General features: G+C 41.5%; 1 protein-coding gene and 1 long non-coding RNA gene across 5 annotated transcripts in view; one reads left to right on the top strand and one right to left on the bottom strand.

The window, feature by feature from the left end:
- Positions 1-25,784, top strand: part of LOC146008930 (uncharacterized) — a 187,241-nt gene that overhangs the window by 19,347 nt on the left and 142,110 nt on the right. The window lies entirely within an intron of this gene.
- Positions 1-25,784, bottom strand: part of SLC39A11 (solute carrier family 39 member 11) — a 400,550-nt gene that overhangs the window by 297,374 nt on the left and 77,392 nt on the right. For all 4 annotated transcript variants that reach the window (XM_083148767.1, XM_083148766.1, XM_083148769.1 and 1 more), the window contains exon 4: positions 7,074-7,223. In XM_083148767.1, coding sequence (XP_083004893.1) covers positions 7,074-7,223 — 150 coding nt within the window. The remainder of the gene's footprint in view (positions 1-7,073; positions 7,224-25,784) is intronic.

The following is a 25,784-nucleotide window of genomic DNA, read 5'->3' as shown; positions in this document are numbered from 1 at the left end:
TTCTGTTCGCCCGGTAGGCAAACTGCATGGGGTCAAGGTGAGAGTTTGTCACTTCTTTCAGGTGCTTCAGTACTAGTCTTTCAAATGCTTTCATGGCCACTGAGGTTAGTGCAATTGGCCTGAAGTCATTTAGGTCCTTCGTGGGTGTTTTCTTAGGGACCGGGATGATGATAGAGCGTTTGAAGCAGGCAGGAACCTTGCACAAGTCCAGGGAGGAGTTGAATATCGTTGTGAAGATGGGGGCGAGCTGAGCTGCACAGGTCCTAAGGCTGGATGGCGACACACCATCCGGTCCTGCAGCCTTCTTAGGTTTTATTCTTTTGAGTACTGCTTCTACCTCGCCTTGGTCCAAGTGGAGGGCCTGGGTGTGGTGGTCTTTGGGATGGAGTGGGGGAGGTACGGCCTGCTCAAATCTGCAGTAGAAGCTGTGACCTTTACCGCTAACTATGCTGTGTCTTTATTTTAGTGTGGGATGGTCCATTATGGTTTAGCTTATAGCTGTTCTTCTACAAATAGGACTTGGAAACGAGAGGTAAGCATGGTGCGGCTTCTATAGACTTCAAAGAGTAAGCAAGTTATATGGCCTGCTCTACTATTTCTTTAGAAAAATAGCTAAACAGTTTTCAGGGTTCAATAGCCACCAATACACAATGGAGGAAAAAAGAAGAAAGGTCTGGTGATCAGTGCGCTACTATCTGCAGCTGGTACTGAGACTTGTCAGGTCTCAAAACAGATGAGAAGGAAAAAAAGAGTTGTACCAGCGCTGGCTGAAATTAATTTTTATAAAAATTATATTAAATAATGATATAGTAGAACGGTATCCTTTACAATATTTATTTATCAGTAAAAATGCTAAAATAGCTGTACCAATAATAGGTAATATATAAATGAATAAAACAGGGGGTTACAATAAAATCATAATAAAGGACATTCAATCGGCATCATAATGAATTGTGGGCATTGGTGTATGTATATATTACCACACAGACGTCACAGATGGTAGTCCCATATAGCAGCAGATATCCAGGTGGCCAGATACAGTCCCAAAACACAGAGTCCAGTTGTAGAATTAGGTTCCTCTGGTGGGAAAGATGGTGAACCTGGAGGAAGAATGGAGTATCCCGTCGCTGCCTCGGATTATAAGTCCGGATGGGGTGGTGCAAATGCACGGTGCGTGGTCAGCTGTGATAGAATTTGAGCCCGATGGTGATGCGATTAGAGAGAATGTCCAACAGTGGGTGGCTCAACGCGTTTCCCTGGGTCAAACACCCAGCTTCTTCAGGAGCAGGTATATGTGTGTCACCCTGCTAAACTGTTTAAATACCCTGCTGGTAATTACCAAATTGGGAACAGCTGTACAATGTGCATAAGAATTTAGGATACCGTTCATAAAAATAAAAAATTAGACCTTTAACCAGAAGGCAGATTCAACTAATTAATTATCATCAAATAAATACATATAATAATCCGTATGGAAAAGATAATTTCAAAACATTATACCAAGGATTCCCGAGTCATGTGATCCATAATGGTCACATGGGTCGGAAGTGGTGTAGATAAGGAAGTATCGATGTACATGTTCTGCCATTTAATAATGGATCAGTCAAACCCATCTAGAGTTTATAGTTTTGTTCGTTATGCATAGGTATAGTCACAGAATAAAAAACATGCTTAGATAAGCTGGATGGTATCGAAGAGAGAGTATGCTGCGTGATGTAACCGATCACGTGCTTATTCTAGAGCAATAGGGGCTTATCACGTGACCCGTGATGTAGTTGGTCACGTGAGCGGACTCCTAATGCTTGCGTCTGCCGGGAGATTGTGCTAACTTGATGTATCTGATCACGTGTTTATTTTGACCAATTAGAGTGAGTCACGTGATCGGTGATGTAGCCGGTCACGTGAGTATGTTTCTTTTGTTTACATAATACGTGAGTAGAGAGGCTGTGTCAGCTCGGCATCCAATCATTATCTTTGTTTGTTATAACCACGTGAATAGTATGGAAATGCACTTTGTCTTATTATTACGTGCCGATCACGTGGGCTATTTCATTCAGAAAAAGGGTCACATGAAGCTGAGTACCAATCGGAACATCGATTCTAAAAATTAACATAGTGCTATGGTAACAATACATGCGCTGTCATCTAAGCAGCGTTAGTGGGGCTATGAGAAACCAATATTTGTACTAGGGTCACATGAAATCAAATCAAAGCGTTTTTTCTAAGAATAGACACAATACTATGATGACAATACATTGTGCTGTCTGCTGGGCAGCGTTGTTGGAGCTTATGAGAGACCAATGCTTTTATCATGTTTAGAAAAAGAGAGAGGAGGAAGGAAAAGAGAGGGGGGGGGGGGGGGGGGAGGCTGAATGTTTTTAGATCTAACTATATATTTTTGGGTGTACATTTTTTAGATATAATAATTAAAATTATAGAGATTCAATACTGTATTGGAAGAATTAACTATACATTTTTAAAACATAATAAGAGTATAATAGATGATATTGGCAATAGGAATGATGAATCACAAAATTTTTTAGGAGCAAGACCCAAAAACACCCGCTGGAACTTACCAGCATGCCAACAAAAAGAGACCCCAAAAAGAAGAAGAGAACCAAGCCCAGAGGAAGACGAGGGGGCAAATTCGTACAAAAGAAATTACAGATAACTTCTAACAAAAATAAGATCTTAATGGATGCTAAAAAATATGTCTACAATCTATCCGACAAACAACTTAATAGCAATGAATTGTCAGTATTAGCCAAGGGTTTAAAATTTTCCCCCAAAACCGGCCCAAACATTTTTGATCTATTTGTTGATCTCAACAGATACATCCGCACATTATGCCGTAAAAGATTTTTTGCTAAAAAACATTTGGACAAAACAAATGAAAATTCTATCCCTATCATCCTTGACTCTACTGACAATGCATTGCTAACCATATTAGAAGACCTGTGGGAGACAAACAACACTGAAAACACCCAACCATATAAAAAATTTTTTGACTTTCAAACATCCCATAATACTTTTAAAAATAAATCCGAATTCTTTCCTATATCCGCCAAAAGCAGCAGTATAGAATCTTTCTATAAGATTACTTTAGAAGATTTTAAGGAGCTTTGCTCCAACTCCAATAAACATCATTGCACTTCAAATTTAACGAGACCAGAAAAAATAGCTCTAAAACACCTTTCTCAAAATAAAGAATTAATAATTAAGGAGGCAGACAAGGGAGGTGGAGTGGTGGTCATGAATAAAACAGATTATATCAAAGAAGCTGAAAGGCAGCTCAAAGATAGCGAATTTTATAAGATCATCACTCATGACCCCACTACCACCTACCAAGCTGACCTCAAATCTCTCCTTAATACAGCATTGGAGGAAGATGTCATTTCCAGAGATGAATTCACTTTTTTATTTTCCAAATTTCCCACCACCCCCACCTTCTATTTCCTTCCCAAAATACACAAGTCACTTACCTCACCACCTGGACGTCCTATTATTTCTGGCATTAATTCCCTTACCTCCAATCTTTCTTTTTATGTCGATCACTTTTTACAACCTTATGTCTTGCAGCTGAGGTCATACATCAGAGATACCACTGATCTCTTAACTAAAATCCAAAACATCGTTTGGAAACCATCATATGCATTCATGACCCTAGATGTCAGTGCTCTATATACCAACATTCCGCACGACCTAGGATGTCTAGCAATAGAAAGAAGACTCTCACGAGCAGATGTTGACCTCAGCTGCAAACATAGGTCTTTCATAATAGATTCAATCAATTTCATACTCACTCACAATTATTTTTTATTTTCCGATCAATTTTTTCTTCAGGTGAATGGGACGGCCATGGGGACCAGGTTCGCGCCCAGCTATGCCAACCTATACATGGGGGAGGTCGAGGACACCCATGTGTGGGGCGGCGGCTGGGGCGAGAGCCTGGTCTTCTATGGCCGCTACATAGACGATCTCTTTATCATTTGGGATGGGGACCTTCACTCTGCCACTCAATTTGTCAACCATATTAACCACAATTCGTATAATTTAACCTTCACTCACACCTTTGACACTCACTCTATTAACTTTCTGGATCTGACTCTTCAATCTAATGCTGATCACATTATATCCCAAAACTACATAAAACCGGTAAACACTAATTCTTATCTCCACTATACTAGCGCTCACCACCCTCCATGGAAAAGAAATATACCAAAAAGTCAATTCATGCGTCTCAAACACAACTGCACCAGTGATATTACTTTTAAGGACCAAGCAACTGACTTAAAACAATCATTTACAAGCAGAGGCTATCCAAACACACTAATAGACTCAGCATATGATGAAGTACTCAAAATGAATAGACAGGACCTACTTATCAAAAAAGTACCCAAAAACAATAATAAAAATCCGGATCAGACTGAAGATATCAACTTTGTCTGCAAATACAATAATCAGGCCCCTACAATAAAGAAAATTATATTTCAGAACTATCGAATACTCAAACAAGATAAAATCCTCAGTGAAATTCTCCCTGAACGTCCCACGGTTGTGTATAGAAAGAACAGGTCCCTTAAAACTTTACTTGCCCCTAGTCATTTGAATAATTCTAATAAAACCGTTACAGAAACAAAAGGCACCAGTTGGTTGACACAAAAACCAAAAGGTTTTTTCAAATGCGGTAAAAACCGCTGTACCATGTGCCATCATATACCCAGACGAACCAATATGATTTCATTACCCACCACTGACGAAATATACAATATAAGGTCATTCATCAACTGCAATTCTAACTATATAATATATTTACTCAAATGTGGATGCCATCTTCCATATATTGGACGAACCATCAGACCCCTCCATGTTCGCTTTATGGAACATAGAAGAAACATAATAAATCAAAACCCTTTACATAGTGTATCCAGACACTTTCTAAAGAACCATAATCATGACCCATCATCCCCGACAATAGTAGGCCTTGAACATATAGAAAAAACACAAAGAGGAGGAGACAGGTTTAATAAGTTATGCAAGCGTGAAGTGTATTGGATGCTAAAATTCAACTCAATACATCCAGATGGCCTAAATGAAAGTGTGGAATTGAACTCAATAATACAATGACAATATACAATTATTCAAACCATTCTGATTACACCTTACCTAGTCTCAGCCCTCTCCATCTCTACCTGTTCCCAGCCTTTTTATATCACCTCTTGCCAATATCATCTATTATACTCTTATTATGTTTTAAAAATGTATAGTTAATTCTTCCAATACAGTATTGAATCTCTATAATTTTAATTATTATATCTAAAAAATGTACACCCAAAAATATATAGTTAGATCTAAAAACATTCAGCCTCCCCCCCCCCTCTCTTTTCCTTCCTCCTCTCTCTTTTTCTAAACATGATAAAAGCATTGGTCTCTCATAAGCTCCAACAACGCTGCCCAGCAGACAGCACAATGTATTGTCATCATAGTATTGTGTCTATTCTTAGAAAAAACGCTTTGATTTGATTTCATGTGACCCTAGTACAAATATTGGTTTCTCATAGCCCCACTAACGCTGCTTAGATGACAGCGCATGTATTGTTACCATAGCACTATGTTAATTTTTAGAATCGATGTTCCGATTGGTACTCAGCTTCATGTGACCCTTTTTCTGAATGAAATAGCCCACGTGATCGGCACGTAATAATAAGACAAAGTGAATTTCCATACTATTCACGTGGTTATAACAAACAAAGATAATGATTGGATGCCGAGCTGACACAGCCTCTCTACTCACGTATTATGTAAACAAAAGAAACATACTCACGTGACCGGCTACATCACCGATCACGTGACTCACTCTAATTGGTCAAAATAAACACGTGATCAGATACATCAAGTTAGCACAATCTCCCGGCAGACGCAAGCATTAGGAGTCCGCTCACGTGACCAACTACATCACGGGTCACGTGATAAGCCCCTATTGGTCTAGAATAAGCACGTGATCGGTTACATCACGCAGCATACTCTCTCTTCGATACCATCCAGCTTATCTAAGCATGTTTTTTATTCTGTGACTATACCTATGCATAACGAACAAAACTATAAACTCTAGATGGGTTTGACTGATCCATTATTAAATGGCAGAACATGTACATCGATACTTCCTTATCTACACCACTTCCGACCCATGTGACCATTATGGATCACATCACTTCCGACCCATGTGACCATTATGGATCACATGACTCGGGAATCCTTGGTATAATGTTTTGAAATTATCTTTTCCATACGGATTATTATATGTATTTATTTGATGATAATTAATTAGTTGAATCTGCCTTCTGGTTAAAGGTCTAATTTTTTATTTTTATGAACGGTATCCTAAATTCTTATGCACATTGTACAGCTGTTCCCAATTTGGTAATTACCAGCAGGGTATTTAAACAGTTTAGCAGGGTGACACACATATACCTGCTCCTGAAGAAGCTGGGTGTTTGACCCAGGGAAACGCGTTGAGCCACCCACTGTTGGACATTCTCTCTAATCGCATCACCATCGGGCTCAAATTCTATCACAGCTGACCACGCACCGTGCATTTGCACCACCCCATCCGGACTTATAATCCGAGGCAGCGACGGGATACTCCATTCTTCCTCCAGGTTCACCATCTTTCCCACCAGAGGAACCTAATTCTACAACTGGACTCTGTGTTTTGGGACTGTATCTGGCCACCTGGATATCTGCTGCTATATGGGACTACCATCTGTGACGTCTGTGTGGTAATATATACATACACCAATGCCCACAATTCATTATGATGCCGATTGAATGTCCTTTATTATGATTTTATTGTAACCCCCTGTTTTATTCATTTATATATTACCTATTATTGGTACAGCTATTTTAGCATTTTTACTGATAAATAAATATTGTAAAGGATACCGTTCTACTATATCATTATTTAATATAATTTTTATAAAAATTAATTTCAGCCAGCGCTGGTACAACTCTTTTTTTACCAATACACAATGCACCTTTTTGGTCCTCAAATGTAAATAGTATCTAGTACTCACCAGAGCTGGCAAAAGTAGATCAGCAAAATAAACAAAACCGGCTCCTAGTGCAAACCCAACAGCAGCAGGGAGGAAGGACAAACTTCCATATTGACTGGACATTTCAATAGCTGGGGCCAGAAGAGACCAATAGGAAGCAGCTAGCATCACCTATGTTAGAGAAAAAGAAGTTCTCATTTAAAAAGAACAAAAAACATCAATTCTCAGTAAGAAATATAAACCACCAGTATAGGCTACAAACCCAAAGCTAATTTTACAACAGCCAATGGTATGCTGCCTTAAGTATTGGCATTTGTCATAGGTGTCTGTCCGCCCCTTTAGTATGTAAGCTCTCATGAGCAGGGTCCTCTTACTTCCTTTACTTATACCATCATCTATCCCTACTGCCTACAAATGGAACCTAACCCTTGGATTATACTCTGCCACTTATTTGAGTGTTATTACCACTGATGCATCAATGTATATAGACCACATCTTGGTCAATGTCATGTCCTGTAATTCACTTTTAATCTTTTGTTTTGTTCTTTTTCGGTTTATGTACATTGTAAAGTGCTGCAACCCCATAAAATAAAGCATAATTATTATTGATAGTTATATTTTTCAAGCATTGTAGGACAACACACCCCCTTACAGCTGTTACACTACCTGCATGTACATTCCAAAATGCCATTTTGTCACTGTCACATAAAATAACCCATGCCTCTTACAGTTCAATTTAAATGTCTTACAGCAGAAAAAAGAAGAAAAAATACATTGTGAATACAAATGGTCGTAAGTAAAAAGACCATCAACTTAGAAGGGACACATTTTAAAATATAACTGCTGCTACAATAATACGAATAGGGCACTACAGGAAAGATTCGGTAAAGCTAGAACACACCATTGGGCCGATTCTGGTTCAAACGTAGTGATTTGAATTTAGCCCCTGCCTCGAAGATTGGGGTTTGCGCAGGCGCATTTCCCAACTGTGAATGGCTGCAGGGAGTTGCTCACTCTGGGCAGTTAGCAGGAGGGAGGGACGGGCGGTGGCAGCGCTGGGCCATGGGAACGCCCAGCATTTCATACGAGTTCCCATCATCATGTGAGGGGCGGCTGATGTCACATGATGTCGACCATCTACTCTGTCTTTAGCCCGTCGGCCGCAAATAAAAGACATTCTCAACTGACTTATATTTGCGAAGGCAGGTGAAATCATTCACTGGTCGCTAACCATCGAATGAGCTCTCCTGCTGCGGCCAAATGTGAGAGGATGTGTCTTCCTAACACATCCCCTCGCAGTTGCATGGGGATACGCCGCTGGGGGGGGGGGGCAAGTTTTGCATCTTACAGAGTCAAACAGAATGACTCCCAAGTTGCAATGCAATGGAAAAATCTATTTATAATAGTTTCTGCGCGGGGCAACACTGTGCATGTAGCACACATATATTCGCTTCATTTTGACACTGCAATTTAGATTTCCACTTGAACAAAACCCACCCAAATCTAAATCTTTCTGCTACAGTTACTTCTGCCCCATCTGTAGAGCAGCATGGATTTGCCCAGTTGCTTGCTTTTTTGCAATTCTGAATCAGGCCCTGTAATTATTACTAATACTAGTGTTCATTCTAGCACCTGGCTTCTTTCAAAACCCATGCAATTCCTCTTCCCTGCCTGAGGTGGCACTCTGCTGCGTTGCTTCTAACACAGGTCTGGTCTGCATATCAGTGCTGAAATACAGACCACAGAAGATTGACAGCCTAGACAGGGAAGAGAAACTGCATGGGTTTTACAAGATGCAGGGTGCTAGAATGAACACTACTACGGGGGGCAGGGGGGGGGGAGGCCACAATATCAGATCACTACTTACTAAGGGGACATTAAAGTGGCACTGCAGTCCAAGCGGTGGCTTGGGAGAGAAGATGCAGGGTTTCTGCACATTCCATTCTATCGGACCATCCGCATGGAATCTGCTGAAAACGGCCCTCAAAAAATGGCCACCACCTTATAAGGAGATACTGTAGATATTAGAGGTCCTATTTGAAGCATCTGTCAGGGAAGCTCAGCATTTACAGCGTTGCCTGGAATTGCCAGATCCAGGAACGCTTGAGCACACGCATGCAAGAAATCCTTGGCAACAAGCTTGTTACCCATGTCAACAAGCAAGAAACCCTCGGCAACGAACATCTAGGTAAAAAAAAAAGGTACTCTTTACCTAGAAGGGCGCCCACGATTTTGATCATAGGCATCGCAAGGTAAAAAATCGCGTCGGTCGCATCGCATGTGGCCAAAAGAATCGCATGTGATGCGACCAACGCGATTACATAGGGAACAATGTTAAATGGGTCAATTGACCCAATTTAACATAGGGAACAATGTTAAATGGCCCACAGACCCCAAATAGCCACTGTGGGGTCTGTGGGCCATTTAACATTGTTCCCTATGTTAAATTGGGTCAATTGACCCATTTAACATTGTTCCCTATGTAAAATCGCGGTAATCGCGTCGGTCGCATCGCATGCGATTTTTTGGTCGCATGCGATACGACCGACGCGATTTACATTTTAAAACGCATTTCTATGTAAAATCGCGGGCATTGCATCGGTCGCATCACATGCCATTATAATGGCATGCGATGTACATGCGATGCCCGCGATGGGCGCCCTTCTAGGTAAAGAGTACCAAAAAAAAAAAAATGATAATAATATATGAGTGGGGCATCAGAAAGGTTTTTGAGAGGGAGGCACAAAGTTTCTAGTTATGTCACTAGACCCGGTGTAGGCAACCCGTGGCTCTCCAGCTAAGTCCCAGTATCCCGTGACACTGTTTTAGCACTCCCTAATAGCAAAACTATGGCAGTGCATGCTGGGACTTTTAGTTTCACAACAGCTGGAGAGCCACAGGTTGCCTATGCCTGCACTAGACAATACATCGTTAGTGTAGAGCCTGACACTTAAACATCAGATTTCAGCCACATTCAAATCCTCATGCTTTCATCTGAGAAACATAGCCAGAATCAAGCACTTAATTCCCTCAGAAGACCTGCCTAAAGTCATACATGCATTTATATCATCACGCCTAGACTACTGCAATGCGCTCTCCCTGGGTCTCCCAGCAAAAGAATCGCACTGCTTGCAGCTGGTACAAAATGCAGCTGCCAGACCATTAACTAACCAGCCCAGCTGGTGCCACATAACTCCCATTCTCTACTCCCTTCACTGGCTACCTGTAAAATGGCAAATAGTTTTCAAGATTGGCTTACTTTCAAGGCCCTATATGACCAGGGCCCAAGGTACATGCAGCAGCTTCTGATTCCTTACTGTCCTACTCGATTACTACGATACGCTGAAGAAGGACTACTAACAGTACCCAGAATTTCCCTGAATTCATCTGGGGGTCGAGCTTTCAACTTTGTTGCTCCAACCTTATGGAACGCTCTTCCTCGCACAGTGCGAGAAGTCCCCACTGCAGAATCCTTTAAAAAAATAGACTAAAGACGTACCTATTTACTCAAGCATTTCACTGACATCTACTGTTAAGCTTGTTTTGTATATTGAGCTGTAAAGACAATGGTGAAGCACTTTGAGTCCTATTGCGAGAAAAGTGCTATATAAATATCATTATTATTATAAACAGCCAATATATTGCAAGCCTGTCGGTGGGTGTGTTCCAGCGATATGTCTGTGAACGTCATTCACAGACATATCCTGTCGGTTATGGAACACAATTGATGGCCAAGATATCTCCAGATATATTAGCCCATCTGGATGTGTGTGGGTGGGGTGCCGACCCCCCATACACTTTCTGTGGAGGGGGCTGATGTCACAGATGGATGACATGACCGACATGTCGACCATCCAAACTGTAAATGTGTATACTTTTATAAAACAAAACATCTAAGTGAGTCTTTATCCTCTGTCCCCCAGGAGTCGGTCTGGAGGAAAGAGTTTTCCTACTGGACCAGAGATATTCCCTCGTTATCCTCATTAGAAACTCTGCTCAAACATCATGATTCAACTTTGAAATTTCTGCATTGATCATTGTTACAAGAGGTTCACATCAAAACCATCAATAGCGTATATCTCTCATGGGATACGGTCACTACGTCTATAAGCATTAGGCCGACACCACTATGCTGACATGCAAGAAGGTCGCCGTGATTGAAGGTCCACATGGGTTAGGTTGACTGGGTCATTAGGTCGAAACAAGCATTAGGTCGACATGGGGAAGGTTGACAGTTAACAGTCGACATAGGGCATGGTGGGAGAATAAAATAGTGTGCCGAGCTTAGCGAGGCACCATGCCCAAAGCATGGCGAGTGGAGCGGACCATGCAAGGGGACGCAGTGCTACATTTCAGTGTCCATGTCGACAATCGGGTCAAAGAAAAGTCCATGTTGACATTCAAGTCAAAGAACTACCCATGTCAACCTGCCCCATGTCCACCTAATGCTTGTGTTAACCGGACCCTGTCGACCTTCCTGCATATTGATCTTCAGACATGCTGAACTCCATGCATGTCAACCTAGTTGGTGTCTATCCAATCTACTGTATACCCATCTCTCACAGGCACACAGATGCTTCAAGTGGAGAGTGAAACTGGCAATGGTGTTAAATGTAAGAGACCACAGTCCACATTTTGCCATCATTTCTGGCAATGTTCTAAAGGTCTGTACACACTGGGCGATTTTGCCCTGCATATACGGACAGCGATGATCATTGTCATCATTGGGGGGGGGGGGGGGGGGGGGGGGGAAGAGTCACTCAGTGCATACACACTGAGCAGCTTTCCCCCTGCCCAGTGCGATCAGACGGTTTTGCATAGGGCAGCGCTATGGAAAGCCATCCACAAAGCTGCTCATCTGCTAATAATACCAGCAGATGAGCTGCAGCCGGAAATAATGTGTATGGGCCTTAAGTACTGTAAATTCTGGGGCAAAGTGGTTAACTATATTAATATGTTTGGTACTTATGTAGTATCTGGGCTGCCGATTTTTTGATTGTATGCCTTAAGTTAAGGCATACAATCAGATGCGATGCGATGCGATATCGCATCGCATCGCATGCGACCATCGGATGCGATGACCCGATTTTTCCATAGGAATCAATGTTAAAATGGACTGAGTCCATTTTAACATGGAATTCAATGGGAAAAAGGGGTCCTTTTCATACCCCTACTATCCAAGTGGGCATGGAGTTGGATATAAACCTGTGGCGAGCGTAGCGAGCCACCGAGCCCGAAGCGTGGCGAGCGAAGCGAGCCCCGCGAGGGGCCGGTATTCTGTGTCCCCTCGCGGGGCTCGCTACGCTCGCCACGCTTCGGGCTCGGTGGCTCGCTACGCTCGCCACAGGTTTATATCCAACTCCATGCCCACTTGGATAGTAGGGGTATGAAAAGGACCCCTTTTTCCCATTGAATTCCATGTTAAAATGGACTCAGTCCATTTTAACATTGATTCCTATGGAAAAATCGGGTCATCGCATCGCATCGCATCGATGGTCGCATGCGATGCGATGCGATGTGCCCGATTCGACCCGATTTAGAAATCGGCAGCCCAGATACTACATAAGTACCATATGTTTTTTAAATTGTCTGTTAAAAGTGACCCCTTAGCTCAACTCTGCGCCAACTTTTCCAATTGGGAGCTGGGACCCATCTAGAAAGGGATACAGTCATTGGGTCTACAGCAAGTTGGTCGATAATCGTTAGATCGACACCATTAGGTCCACTTGGGCATATGTCGACTGTATAACCCTGCATTCTCTGTAACCGTTTTATTACGCGGTCAGGAAACCTTCAGATTCCTGAAAGTGGCATGTAGACTAATAGCTCTTATTAAACAAGGATATGTTTGCAAATAGGTTTTTTATTCACTAGGAATAATCAGGCGCCTGGTACTGAGCTGGATCTCCGATAAAGCTGCTGCTCGGGTGTGGGGGTAGTCACTCCCCACTTTTGGAAAAGAGGAGAAACAAGACACGCACTAGGCGAGTCGAGCAGCGCTTAAATCAATGAATGATACCAGATAGTAAAAATATCAAATTTTACTGTTAAAATACATACAAAACAATATAATACATGAAATACATAAATAAAACCAGTATAATGGATGAGGTGGGGAAGTAAACGTAAAGTGGAATTAATGGAAATAATAAAAATGGATAAATGAATCCCCGCCTCAATGGACACGTCTGAGTCAGTTAAGGTGGTCACTTTGTGAAAAACAGGTAAGTGCACATTACCAGTTGGAGATGGGATGTCTTTTATGGTTAGCAGAACTGGGAGTCCTCACGATATCTGTGGCTGAATGGGTTGCCACTGGAGGAAGGTAGCTCGCTTGATGTTGTTGAAACCTCTTGATTGGGGTGAGAGAAGATGTTGATGTCTCGAATCACCAGAGGGGGAGCTATGATGGTACACCCGATGGGTAGTTCTGCAATATTGTGGAGTCTGGCTTCCGTGCCCAGGAGTGCCTCTCACTGGTGTAGATGTTGTTTACCAGGAGTTCCTCAGCACGGTGTCCGCCGAAAGAAATTATCCACAGTAGAAGTGATGAATAGGTAGTGACCACAAAGATAGTGAATATTCACAGCGATATCCAGAGGCTGGGGTAGATCACCTAACGCGTTTCACTGCGTCCTGCAGCTTTATCAAAGGTGTGGAGGACTGGTTAACTGGTACAGGTATATATACCCCTCCTAATGGGGGAATCAATACACCTGTGAAGTGTAATTGACAGTTTCATTTCATACAATATAAACAATATATATATGTTTGCAAATAGATTAAATGGAATCTTACCCACCTGTATACAGCCCTAATTTAGTTACATTTGTCATATGCAGACCTGAGACAACCCGAATAAAGCTGCTCTATTCTTCCCAGAAACAGAGATACCACTGACTGATCCCACTGCTGAATGCAGAGATCCTTGAACACATAGCTTGGTCAATTATATTTAGTTTTGCACCCCATGGACATCTGTTAACTTGGTCAAGGACATATCTGCTTTGTACCACTTTCCATCTGTCTTGATCATAGTGAATGGCGTAACTTCGCTATATTTGATTCCAGCCAATCAGCTCCTCTCATTTTTTAAAAGTTGACTGTTAGGTGATTCCAGTGCACATGAGGGGAGCCGCTCCTCATTAGGGCTCTGTGGGCACGGCTGGTAATGGCACCCTTCACCTTGCCGCTGAACTGTCCACCTGGCAGAGAGGCTGCATAAAGGTGCCGTGACTGGCTCAACGCTGCATGGAGAGATTTTACTCTCCCATGCCGAGAAATCAGCAGCGTATTACTTATTTTTCTATTTTATATGTACAGGTTGAGTATCCCGTATCCGTATATCTCTTATCCGAATTATTCCAAAAACCGTGGTTTTTGGAATCATTCGAATTTTTTTTTTTTTTACCCCCCCTAACCCTCTTTTCATACTTACCAAGTCCCAGGGCGTCCACAGCAGGCCTCCGGCATCTTCTCCAGGGTCTCCAGCGGTCCCAGGAATGCATTGCGCGAGTGTGTGCGCGCGCCGTTGACGTCACCGGTGCGTGCGCACACTCGCGCAATGCATTCCTGGGACCGCTGGAGACCCGGAGAAGATGCCGGAGGCCTGCTGTGGACGCCCGTGAACTGCGTGGACGCCGAGGGACCACCGGACACCATCAGGGGACAGGTAAGTATGGCTAAAACAATTTATTCCAAAAACCGGAATATTCCCCTATCCGGAATGCTCGTGGTCCCGAGCATTTCGGATAGGGGATACTCAACCTGTATTATGAGAAATCTATGTATATAGTCCATTATTACCATAGTATAATGTTCACATGCCCATTTCTATAGGGCTTTCTGAATGTTAAACAATACAGATGCATGATTCTGTTGATGTCTTGATAGGCAATAGGCCTGTATTATGCTATTACCCATTACTGCAATTTATGGCTCATCTACTTTTTTCATTTTTTTTTTATTATATTTTCCCCATGTCTTATTGAGACTAGGGGAGGGTCAGCCTTCCAACTAGTTATGCCCAGAGACCAGGTGTTGTGGACAGCGTTGCATAGCGGAGCGCTATGCAAAGCAGTCCTGAAAGCCGCTCATCTGCTGGTATAACCAGCAGATGAACGGCTTTCCTGGCGATGTTGCGGGAGCGTGCAGCAGCGCTCATCGCCGGGCCATACACACTGGACAGCTTTGAGCTGAAAGCCGCTCATACCTGCTGTTTTGAGCGACTTTCAGCTCAAAGTCCACCAGTGAGAATGGGCCTTTACTTTTAGTATCTAGATGCTAAGGAAGGATCACTCCTTCATTGCTAGGTTATTTATGTGTTTAGACATTTACTTTCTTATGTGTTTTTGTTTGGGGGGAGGGATTTGGGTGTGGGAATAGAGACTCTATGCACAATTTATCAACGGTTACCATATGTTTCAGGCGATATGGCTGCTGTAAAGGTTTCCTCGTGGAACGTGGGTGGGATCAACTCCTTAAGAGGAAGAAGCTCCTTCTGTACCTTAGGAAGCAGAAGGCAGATGTAGTCCTGCTCCAGGAGACATATCTTACAGATGTGGAACACATTAAGTTGGGAGCAATGGGTTTTTCAGTTGAGGTTTGTGCCTCGTTTTCCTCCAAGGCCAGAGTAGTGGCCCTACTGACTCGTAAGACTTTAGGCGCAAATACCAGTAAGTGTTTTGTAGACCCTGGGGGGCGTTATGGGATAGCCGAGATCTCCATACATCAGGAACAATTTTTTTTTTTAACCTTTATTCCACCAATACATACTCCATGATGTTTTTTTAAGTAAATTACTTTCTAAACTATACTCTTATGCTGATTCCCACTTGTAGATTGTAATATGGGGGGAAATTTACTAAAGGAAATTTGTAATTAAATAGGTGTATTTTTATCCAGAAGTACACTTATTTTTTACATTTACTATCCCGAAAATACAGCAATTTGTATTCGTATTGATAGCACATCAATACGAATACAAATTGCCGTATTTTCGGGATAGTAAATGTCAAAAATAAGCTTATTTCTGGATACAAATACACCTATTTTTTACAAATTTCCTTTAGTAAATTTCCCCCATGGTGTCTCCTCCTTTCATGGATAAATCTCCAATCCCTAAAAGACTACCCCCACAGCCTACACTTGGAGTTAAATACTTCTCCAACCAACTTCACTTGGTTAAAGGAAGATCACCATATGTCACATTGCTACTACAAAGGGGAAATAAAGTACAGTTATTTTAAATGACAGTAATTTAAAAAGTTACAGGAGCAGTTCTGGTGGGTTTAAAAAAAGAAGTCTAGTTTATAGGGGGATAAGTTCTCAGTTGAAGCCTTGACCTGTATTTTCTACCAGGTCTCCCTTCCCAGAATATGCAAGCATTTTATAAATGTACAATTACCATATATTGTTTAACATCATTTGTGTACCCAAAGCTTGTACTTCCTTTGTTAGTTAATTTTCAAACAGTATATTGTCCAGAACCCAGTCCTTGAGGAAACTAGCAAATCTCTGTGTTTACTTTAGAAGTATTCATTATTTCTAGAAGTAGGAGGTAGACCAGTTAACAGAGTACCAGTTTATGTTGCAGAGACTGCACAACTGTAATAGAATGTTTGAGGATATGTGGCACATTTGTATTCCATGGATGGTTGCAGTATAGGAGGTATTTGGTATATTAGATTGAGTAATATTAATTCAATTATATTAGATTTGCTGAAAATCTGTGTGATCCTAATTCTGGTGCTACTGTAATACCAGTGATACAATTATTGGTTCTGAATTAATTAGATTGCCAAACCAGGGACACCTACAGTGGTCCCAGACAAATTATAATCTATGCATAATCAGAAAAACATTGGGAAAAGTCTTCATGGGGCAGTACGGATGGTGATATGGTTAGCATTACTGCCTCAAAAGCGCTGAGGTCATGGGTTCGATTCCCACCATGGCTCTAACTGTGCAGTGTTTATATATTCTCCCCGTACTTGCGTGGGTTTCCTCTGGGTACTCTGGTTTCCTCCCACAATCCAAAATTATACTGCTAGGTTATTTGGCAAAATGAACCCTTGAATGAATGTGCGTGCATGTACATGTAGTAGGGAATATAGATTGTAAACTCCACTGGGGCAGGGACTGATGTGAACGTTCAAATATCCTCTGTAAAGCGCTGTGGAATATGTATACGCTATATAAGAAATGGCTAATAAATAATAAAATAAACAAATACAGAATAACCCTGGACCTTACACATTTCAAATGTGATTTCCTATCACACGAAATAAAGCCCTTTTATGCCCTCCAGGATGAAAATGGAGGAAATGGTCGGGAGAGAGAGTATCACACAAGGGTAGCAGATAAAAACCAGTCAGAACTCAGTATAGTAAGTATTATGAGAAATATCTGAGACAAATTAGTAAAATTAACAGGAGAGAGAGAGAGAGAGAGAGAGAGAGAGAGAGAGAGAGAGAGAGAGAGAGAGAGAGAAAAGAAAGAAAATAAACGACAGCTGACATGTGAACGGAGAAATAGATACAAAAAGAGAATTAATTTTGTGACCGAACTAAACCGTACAAATAAGAAAGCCGCTGAAAAATTCACAAAAGGAAAGTGTAAAAATAGAAGTATGAATAAAAAGTATACTGACAGCAAAAGAAATTAGACTAAAGAAATACAAACTGGGCAACAGTGAGAGAATATGGCGACTGCTGTTATGAGATGCAGACAGCGAGGAAAGTGGAAATAACTATAAAAAAAGCTAAGAAACTTGTAGAGATAGTTACTTAAACAGTGACTTGGTAAACTATAATTCTAATTAAAAACAAAAATCTGTTTTTTAGTTAAAGTACAATTTGAGCCGGCAAAAGAAAAGTGATAGGCAGAGAATTACTAGAAGGATAGCAGACAAGAACAAGGAGAATGAGGAGTGGCTATAGATATGGAATCCCATGTGGATCACATAGGAAACCCTGCGGCAAAAGAGAAACTGTTCTTAAAACAGGTTAACACTGACCAGCTGCCATCCGTCCGGCTCATATTTTTGGAAGCATCTTTATCCTATAAATGTCGGTGTATTTCAGTATACGGTATGTAAAATATATTGTTTGTACTCGCAAAATTGCTTTAGAATTCAGGAACACATTTACAAGACACTAGCAATCTAACCTGGTGAAATTTATTTGGTACAGTATTTAATATGCATAGGCATGTAGGCTGGGAGGAATAGGCAGATAACTAAAACAATTTTACTCACTGAAAAGGAATCTTGAGAAGTGTAACTTCTTCAGATCTGTATAAAACTGAACTTATACTTCTGATAGGTATAACAGATATTAATGTCTAGACAAGGGGTAGGTAGGCATTCAACACAACAAGCCATAACATTTCTACAGTGCCACCACCATTACAATATACTGTATAGCAGTCCAGGGAGTATAATGCCCTAAGCATCCCTAGGTTTTACCCCCTATCCTTCTTCAGCAGGGTTGTCAGAACATATTTAGGTTGGGGAGGAGGGAGGGGGGCAAGATATAGTCTAAGATTGGCACCCCTAAATTGCTTTATGTTTCACCCGTGTATTAGATGACAGATGGCAAGGGGGCATGGACATTGCTTACCTGTTTTCTGTCAATGTGATATTTATCAAAGATTTGGTGTATGAATGGGTAGGGAAGTTCAAAGAAGGTCCCGCAAGTGACATCCATGACAACAATGGGGTATATTCAATGCCCTGAGGGCAAGCTATGACTGCGAGCAGTGCCAATAGTGGACTCACTGCATTTGCAGTGAACCTCGTCGTTTAATGGAATCCTCACCGTCCTTTTATGGCGAGGATTTTGCTGGAACATTGAATACGGCGAGCGGCCAGCTTGTATATTTAATAATAACCTTTATACTGTACAACCCTGTTATGCCTCTTCAATCAATCCCAAACCTCATACACGCAATTTACACCTCAGATCCTAGAAATTAAACTAGATGTACTAAAGTCTTTTTTCAACCTCACCAACTGTTCTAACTCGATATGTGAATAAATTGTGTCTTCACATCAATTCGTACTCTGCATTTTAGAGTATGTGAAAACACTTCAGAAATACTCCGTCAAATGCATATTTGGCATAATGCTCCACGTCTCCAGCAGAGATCTCAATGATAACGCAACAGAAAATACTTGACCTAAAAAAACTCCTATTAACTACAGAATGTTAAACAAACGTAATCAGTGTCTCTGGTCTCTTAGTGAGACACAGGCATCGTGACAATATCTCTGCCTCAACCAGAGAGACTGCAGCCAAATGCAAATTACTCAGAAAAGGTCAACATACGCCTCTTTCCATTACTGCGGACTGCCTATCAATGCTTGGCTTTAGCAAGGCAATAATCACACAAAGCTGTCATAATGTAGGTGGAAAGTAGGTCTTAAATGTAATTCATTGATTGCAGTTGAAAAGCACAGGCATAAAGAGGGCAGGGTCTTTGTGATAAACTTTTTAAGCATAATCTATGGGATGCAGACATTGTCCAGCGTCTGTCATATAATATGTATTAATATAAAAGGCATAAATCATTCGAAAGGAAGGGGTGGAGCATTGGAGGCATGTGACTGGGATACAATGATTTATCTCAGAAGTGATTGCCATCTATTTCATGGACCAAGAGGTATGAGAAAACAGACAGACCATCTATTCACTATTAATCACACTAAAAAAGACTAATTACCCTGGCGGGTGGAAACTAATGTCACTTCAGAAACCTAGATTGCCCTGTCTCTGCAAAGTGTCAAACCAATTAAAAAGGTACAAAAGAGCCTAGTTGGGAATCACTTACAATACCTGCAACTACACGCAACACGTGCTGCCCTGGTATTAGCATACTTATACCCCTTTCACATCGCACTTTTAAAACGGTATATTGCCGTTTTTTTTCCATTTTAAAACGTTTAAGGCTGCAATGTGAAAGTGCCAGAGTTGATTTACCGGTTAAAAAGCCGTTTTTTTGGCAGTTTGAACAGCTTTATTTCAATGGCTTGAAACGTGTCCCTTGGGGGTTAAACGGGTTGAATGTTTGAATGGTATTAAATGATTTTTAAAACGGTTTTCACCTGCAATGTGAAAGGTTTCAAGGCTCTGACCCGTTTTAAAGTCCCATTTAAGAATACTGTGTCATTAAACATTTCTGCAATGTGAAAGCAGTATTATTAGGGGCTTACTTAAGCATTGGGTTCTAAATCCCAGCACTTCTGATAGTGTTTATGTTTTTATTAGCTGTGTGTTGCTAGTAAAAGCACAGTCTTTTTCAATATTGGCCATTATTTTTGTAACTGGTTATTCATTTCTCTGATAAGCCCGATGAGAACGAGGCTTGACCCACAAGGCGCAGGACGCATGCGCAAAGCGGGAATTTTCGTCATAAAAGGCGGAAGTGTGCTACCAACCACTTATACCTCCTGAGGAAGCCGCTGAAAGATTGTCCAGGCGGAGAAACGCGTTGAGGTGACACTAGGGGGACATTGAAGGCTACAAACTCGCATTTCCTTGAACCTCTCGGATAAGACCGAACAAAAACAGGTCGGAGAACTATACAAGTGAGAGTAAGCCACCTAGTCCTTCCCGGATTACAAATTATTGTACCACTAAACAAATGTGCACATATAGTGGGGACTGTTTATATATATAAAAAACTAACCTAACTAATTGGTTGTATCTGGCAAAAGGAAAAACCTTAACTGCATGCAAAAATCTAACCAGTTCATCGCCAAGGGGTGTTATGTCCTATATGTGTGTAAGTCTTGTATGTCTGAAATTGGCCAATTGTTATATTTAAATTGAATGTGTTTAAATTATTTTATATTTTAATAAATCAATTTTTTATTCAGTACAGCGCTGGTCCATTCTTTTTTGTGCTATAAGTATTGGTCTAGCAATTCTTCTTAAAAGCAAAATACAAGGCAGCCCACCAAATACACTGCATCTTTACATTACTGGCAATGTCACCTCATACCTGATAATTACAATAAGAAATACAGGGAAAAAAAAAGAGTAATTTACTTAAAGCCCTGTGAAGAGCAGTATATTCCCAGGTAGTCTTTTTGCCATTTTACTAATATACATGGCAGTATGTGCTGTAGATACAAAAAAAGGAACCAGGTCAGTGTCCAGAGGGAATGGCAGTATAAACAAGTCCAAAGAAAGCCACAATAAGATACTGCAAACTTATACAAGGAAAAGGTCAGCATTACTAGACTGCAAAGAAAGAAACTGGTTTCAGGCCTGATTCAGACCCAGTCTGCGATCTTCGTAGATCTGCGCATGTGATCGTAGCTTAAGTGCCGACGAAGGCAGTGACAGACCATTGGGGGAGATGGGCCTGGGGTTCTTCTGGGAGCAGCACGGCTTCACAGCTAAACGGAGCAGCCACTTTGTGTGCTTAAGTGTCAGTTCTTCAATGCACAGCACAGTGCGGGCACATTAAGTGGGGTGGCCTTGCCCTGTGCTAACGCAGACAGTTGTACCAAATTGTATGGTGTGTGATTTTGACCACCATTCTAGCTTGGCGTGGAGGTGTTTACTATTTTGTATATATGTTGCTTCTCCTGCACTAAGACTGCTTGTAAATATGCAGTACAAGTACCTTACAGAGTGCTTAAAGTAAACTACCATTGTACATCTATTTCTCATACTGTAGCATTTCTTGGTACCCAAATGATAGGTCGTCAATAAGTTGAGACCAAAAGGTGAACCAAGTTGGCACTGACAAAATGTGGACACTACAAAGGGCGCCATGGTAATGGTCAACACATCAAATTGCCGACATGAGTTTTCCAGAAGGTTTACATTTTTTTTTTGTTTATATTATGCTTTACGATCTGCAGGAAAAGTGTGTGCAAAGGCAAACAGAGCAAGCCTTATAGGGTATGCGCTATGCTAATTGGGCGTCCACATGGTCAAGTGTTGACATGGAAAAAAACAGAAAAACACATGTTGGCCTTTTATCAATGTTGACCCAGTGCATGTTGACCTTTTATCAATGTTAGCTAGGTCACTGCCTACCAATAGCTTCCCCCATCCAAACATTCTCACTACTCTCCTCATAATAGCCTAATAATCTGTCCCCTTCATCACTATTTTCACCCAGCCACATTCATTTTCCTTTAAATCATGATAATTAACCTACATTCTTGGTCATCGATCAACCTCTCTTTATCATTAACCCCATTCACCCATCATTATCCCTTAAACCAATCATCGTTAACCTCTCTATTCTGCATTAGATCTCACTCCAAAATGTGCCAGCCAATCACTCATTTTCTAACCCTCCTAGAATTCCTTCTCCCATTCACTACTCCTCTACATCCCCTTCTGAGTACTTGTCTGCCACTGTTGCCCCAGACAGGTACTGACCCTTGATAAACTTCACAAGTTTAAGTTTTGTATTAGGAGCAAAAAGTGAATGCCAGCGTTGGGGTTCAGAGCAGAGCTATCTGCAGCCATTTACATAACTCCGATAACAGGCGGACATAGCAAAACTTGAATGAGAAGGGCAAATGTCCCGGCTCAGAAGGGGCACTTCTCCAGGAGTTTGGTGTCATGGCCCAATGTTAAGATACCACATTTTAAAGGATGAAGACTAATTCGGAACAATCAAAAACCACAGCAGAAACAGATAGCATAAAAATATGGTAAGGTTTTAGAAAAGGATTCCAAAGTTGATATCATCACTGCTAGAAGGATCCACTGTACATTATTCATTTGATCAAACTATCGATATACATACAGTATTGATACAAAAGTCAAATCTAGGTTCAGAGGTGCTTTATAAAAAGAATAAACCCTGTTTTTAATGGAAAGCTGAGCTAGAGTTGTTAAGATTTCAGAGAGAGTACAATATTTTTTAGTCAGTAGACTTTCTACTAAGCGCCGAACAATAGAAAGCACTAGTTCTGTGATAGCATCTACTATAATCGTGTTCACTATCTATTCTATAATAGCAAGCTATTCCTTTTGCTATGACACAAAGGGTATGTGGGTCAGAATACCTGTCACATTTTGATGCGCTAGAAAGTTTTTCCTGAATACTTTAGCACATAGCACAAAGACGAGATACGTAAAGTACCTTCTCTGCATTACAGCCCGCATTTTATCTTCATTATGCCTTTGTAGAAATCAGTGTGTCTTTCAAATTTCCTATTTTTATTCTTCTTTTCAAGTTTATCTGGGCATTAGACTTAAAACAGCAATTTATGCAGTAACTAAAGCCAGAGGGGCCCTGCTCTCATTCTTAATACGTCTAAAGGCTCAGTCTAGCGGAGAATGATTTTTGATGTAAAACTTTCAGAATGTAGGTGGCTCTTTCAAATCGGTGATGTTTAAACGCAAGCCCGAGGAAAAAGTTACCAGATGGCATTCAGCATCAATTTCAAGGGCTGGAATAAAGCATGTTCCGTAAGATAAAGCTCCCCTAGTGGGTATCGGTCCTGCACCACAGTGCAAAACATCAAAGAGGCTAATAGGGATTCAATATGTAATATTCATTGGTTTTGCCAAGTTCTCAACTTTCTTTTCACAATTGTAGTAGAATAACTTTGTTTCACTTAGAATGCAGGAGATTTCTGAGTGGGGTGTGGATTATTAGATACAGTGTCTAGAAAGAGACTCAATAGGTCAACAGGCAGACCCATAAAAAAGGTTGACATGAGTTTTCTAATTTTTGTTGTCAATGTCCAGAACTGTCAACATGGACCCCCAATTAGTGTAACCCATTCGCGAGCTATGTGTGGGTTCCCTCTATGATGACATGGATGGTGAAGTAAGAAAAAAAAAAAAAAACAGATTAAATAAAAAATAAAAAAAAACTCAAGTCAACCTTGTCACGTGTCTACCTTTTGACAGCGTTAAAGTCACATATACTTTTCACAATGGACCAGATATATCAAGCTTTACAAAGTGACAAAGTGGAGAGTAATAAACAACCAGCTCCTATCTGTCATTTTTCAAACCCAGCCAGTAACATGGCAGTTAGGAGCAGATTGGATGGCTGTTTATCACATTTTGAAGCTTGATACATCTGGCCCAATGGGGTAGATGTATTATAGGGGCACTTATCGCGCTGCTATAATACTTCCTGCTTTGCCTTATCGACGAGGAGATGCAAGGAAGGGACACCAATATTAACATCTTGTCAGCCGAAGCGGGGGAGCGCAAACTCCCCTCCTGGAGACAAGCATGTCAGTTCAGACTGTAAAGTTGAATGGCCGGTTCAGGAGATCCCAAGTGCAGTCCGGAGCCAGCAGCAGGGCTAGTGTTGTCCCCGCAATGGGAATAGGACAATCCTAGCCCTGAGCTGGAGAAGCGGCCAGCAGGCAATGTATGCCTAGGAGGCTGGTCATATATCGCCCACGCAGCTAATACCTGGGAGAATTTAAGGGGACAGCCAAGCGTTACTCGTCGGCCTGTCCCTTTTCGCACGTTAGGTGTGCTGATAATACATTTTAAAAAAACGTTATTTCCCCCCGTTAACTAGCATTAAGTGCAGCATTTGCACCTAACGCTAGTTCATTTATCTGCCACAATGAGTCTTAAATTCCCTGGCTTTAGTTCTCCATATCTGATGACCCGTATGCATGTGAGATATATGCCTTGCACAACATATTTGCATTTGTTTTGCAATCTGTGCAGTTATTTTGGTACTCGTTTCCTAGTACGGCGCCCAGATTTGCTACGTACGGCACCGCAGGGAAATCGCATCGCATGGTCCATTATAACGGCATGTGATGCGATGCAATGTTTTCATGTAATTTTATTTATTTTTTTAAACCACAATATGGCATCGCTTATCATCTCATGTCCCACAAAATCGCATGTGATTTTATAGGGTGTTCGATGCCATGACATTAGGTATGCAATAATAGGATTGTATGTCCTCGAAAATAGGTTTACCGTACCCCCCTCACTATCCACGCCAACCCGAAGCGTGGCGACCGCAGCGAGCCCCGTGACGGGCAGTGGAACGCGTCCTGCGACTTTTTCATTACCCCACTATCCACTTCGGCGTGGAATTTTTATAGTGTGGAGAGCGCAGCGAGCCACTGAGCCCGAAGCGTGGCGAGCGAAGAGAGCCCCGCGGATTACTTTACATGTATTCCACGTCCCCTCGTCACACCTCTTGCTCGGTGGATCGCTGCGCTTGCTACACTATATAAAATCAACTCCACAACGACGTGTATAGTGGGGTAATGAAAAAGTTGCAGGACGCGTTCTGCTGCGCTCGCCACGCTTAGGGTTGGCGTGGATAGTGGGGGGGGGGGTGCGTTAAACCTATTTTTGGGGACATACAATCATATGATTGCATACCTAATGTCATGGCATCAAACACCCTATAAAATGACATGCGATTTTGCGGCAGATGCGATGGACCGGGGCTGAGAGAGCAGTGAATAAATTACATAGGAAAATCGCATCGCACATCGCATGGCCCTAAAATGGTCCATGCGATGCAATTTCACTACGCAGAATAGCCCACTAAGCAAATTGCTTAGTGGGCGCTGTTCTAGGAAACAAGTACAGTTATTTTTAATATCCGTAATGAATTTAGCATGTAATTGCTTGTGTTTTCAGACAGGAAATATCAGACAACATTCGAACCAGTCTTTGACTACTTCTGAAGGTGATTGTAAAAACGGTTACCTTTATAGCTACATATTTATTTACATTTCTCTAAACCTTATACCTT

This window comes from Crinia signifera, chromosome 6 (assembly GCF_055691185.1).
Source record: "Crinia signifera chromosome 6, ASM5569118v1, whole genome shotgun sequence".
Classification (NCBI taxonomy): Eukaryota; Metazoa; Chordata; class Amphibia; order Anura; family Myobatrachidae; genus Crinia; species Crinia signifera.
Note: the sequence above shows the minus strand (reverse complement) of the source record. Positions and strands in the feature narration are given on the sequence as shown.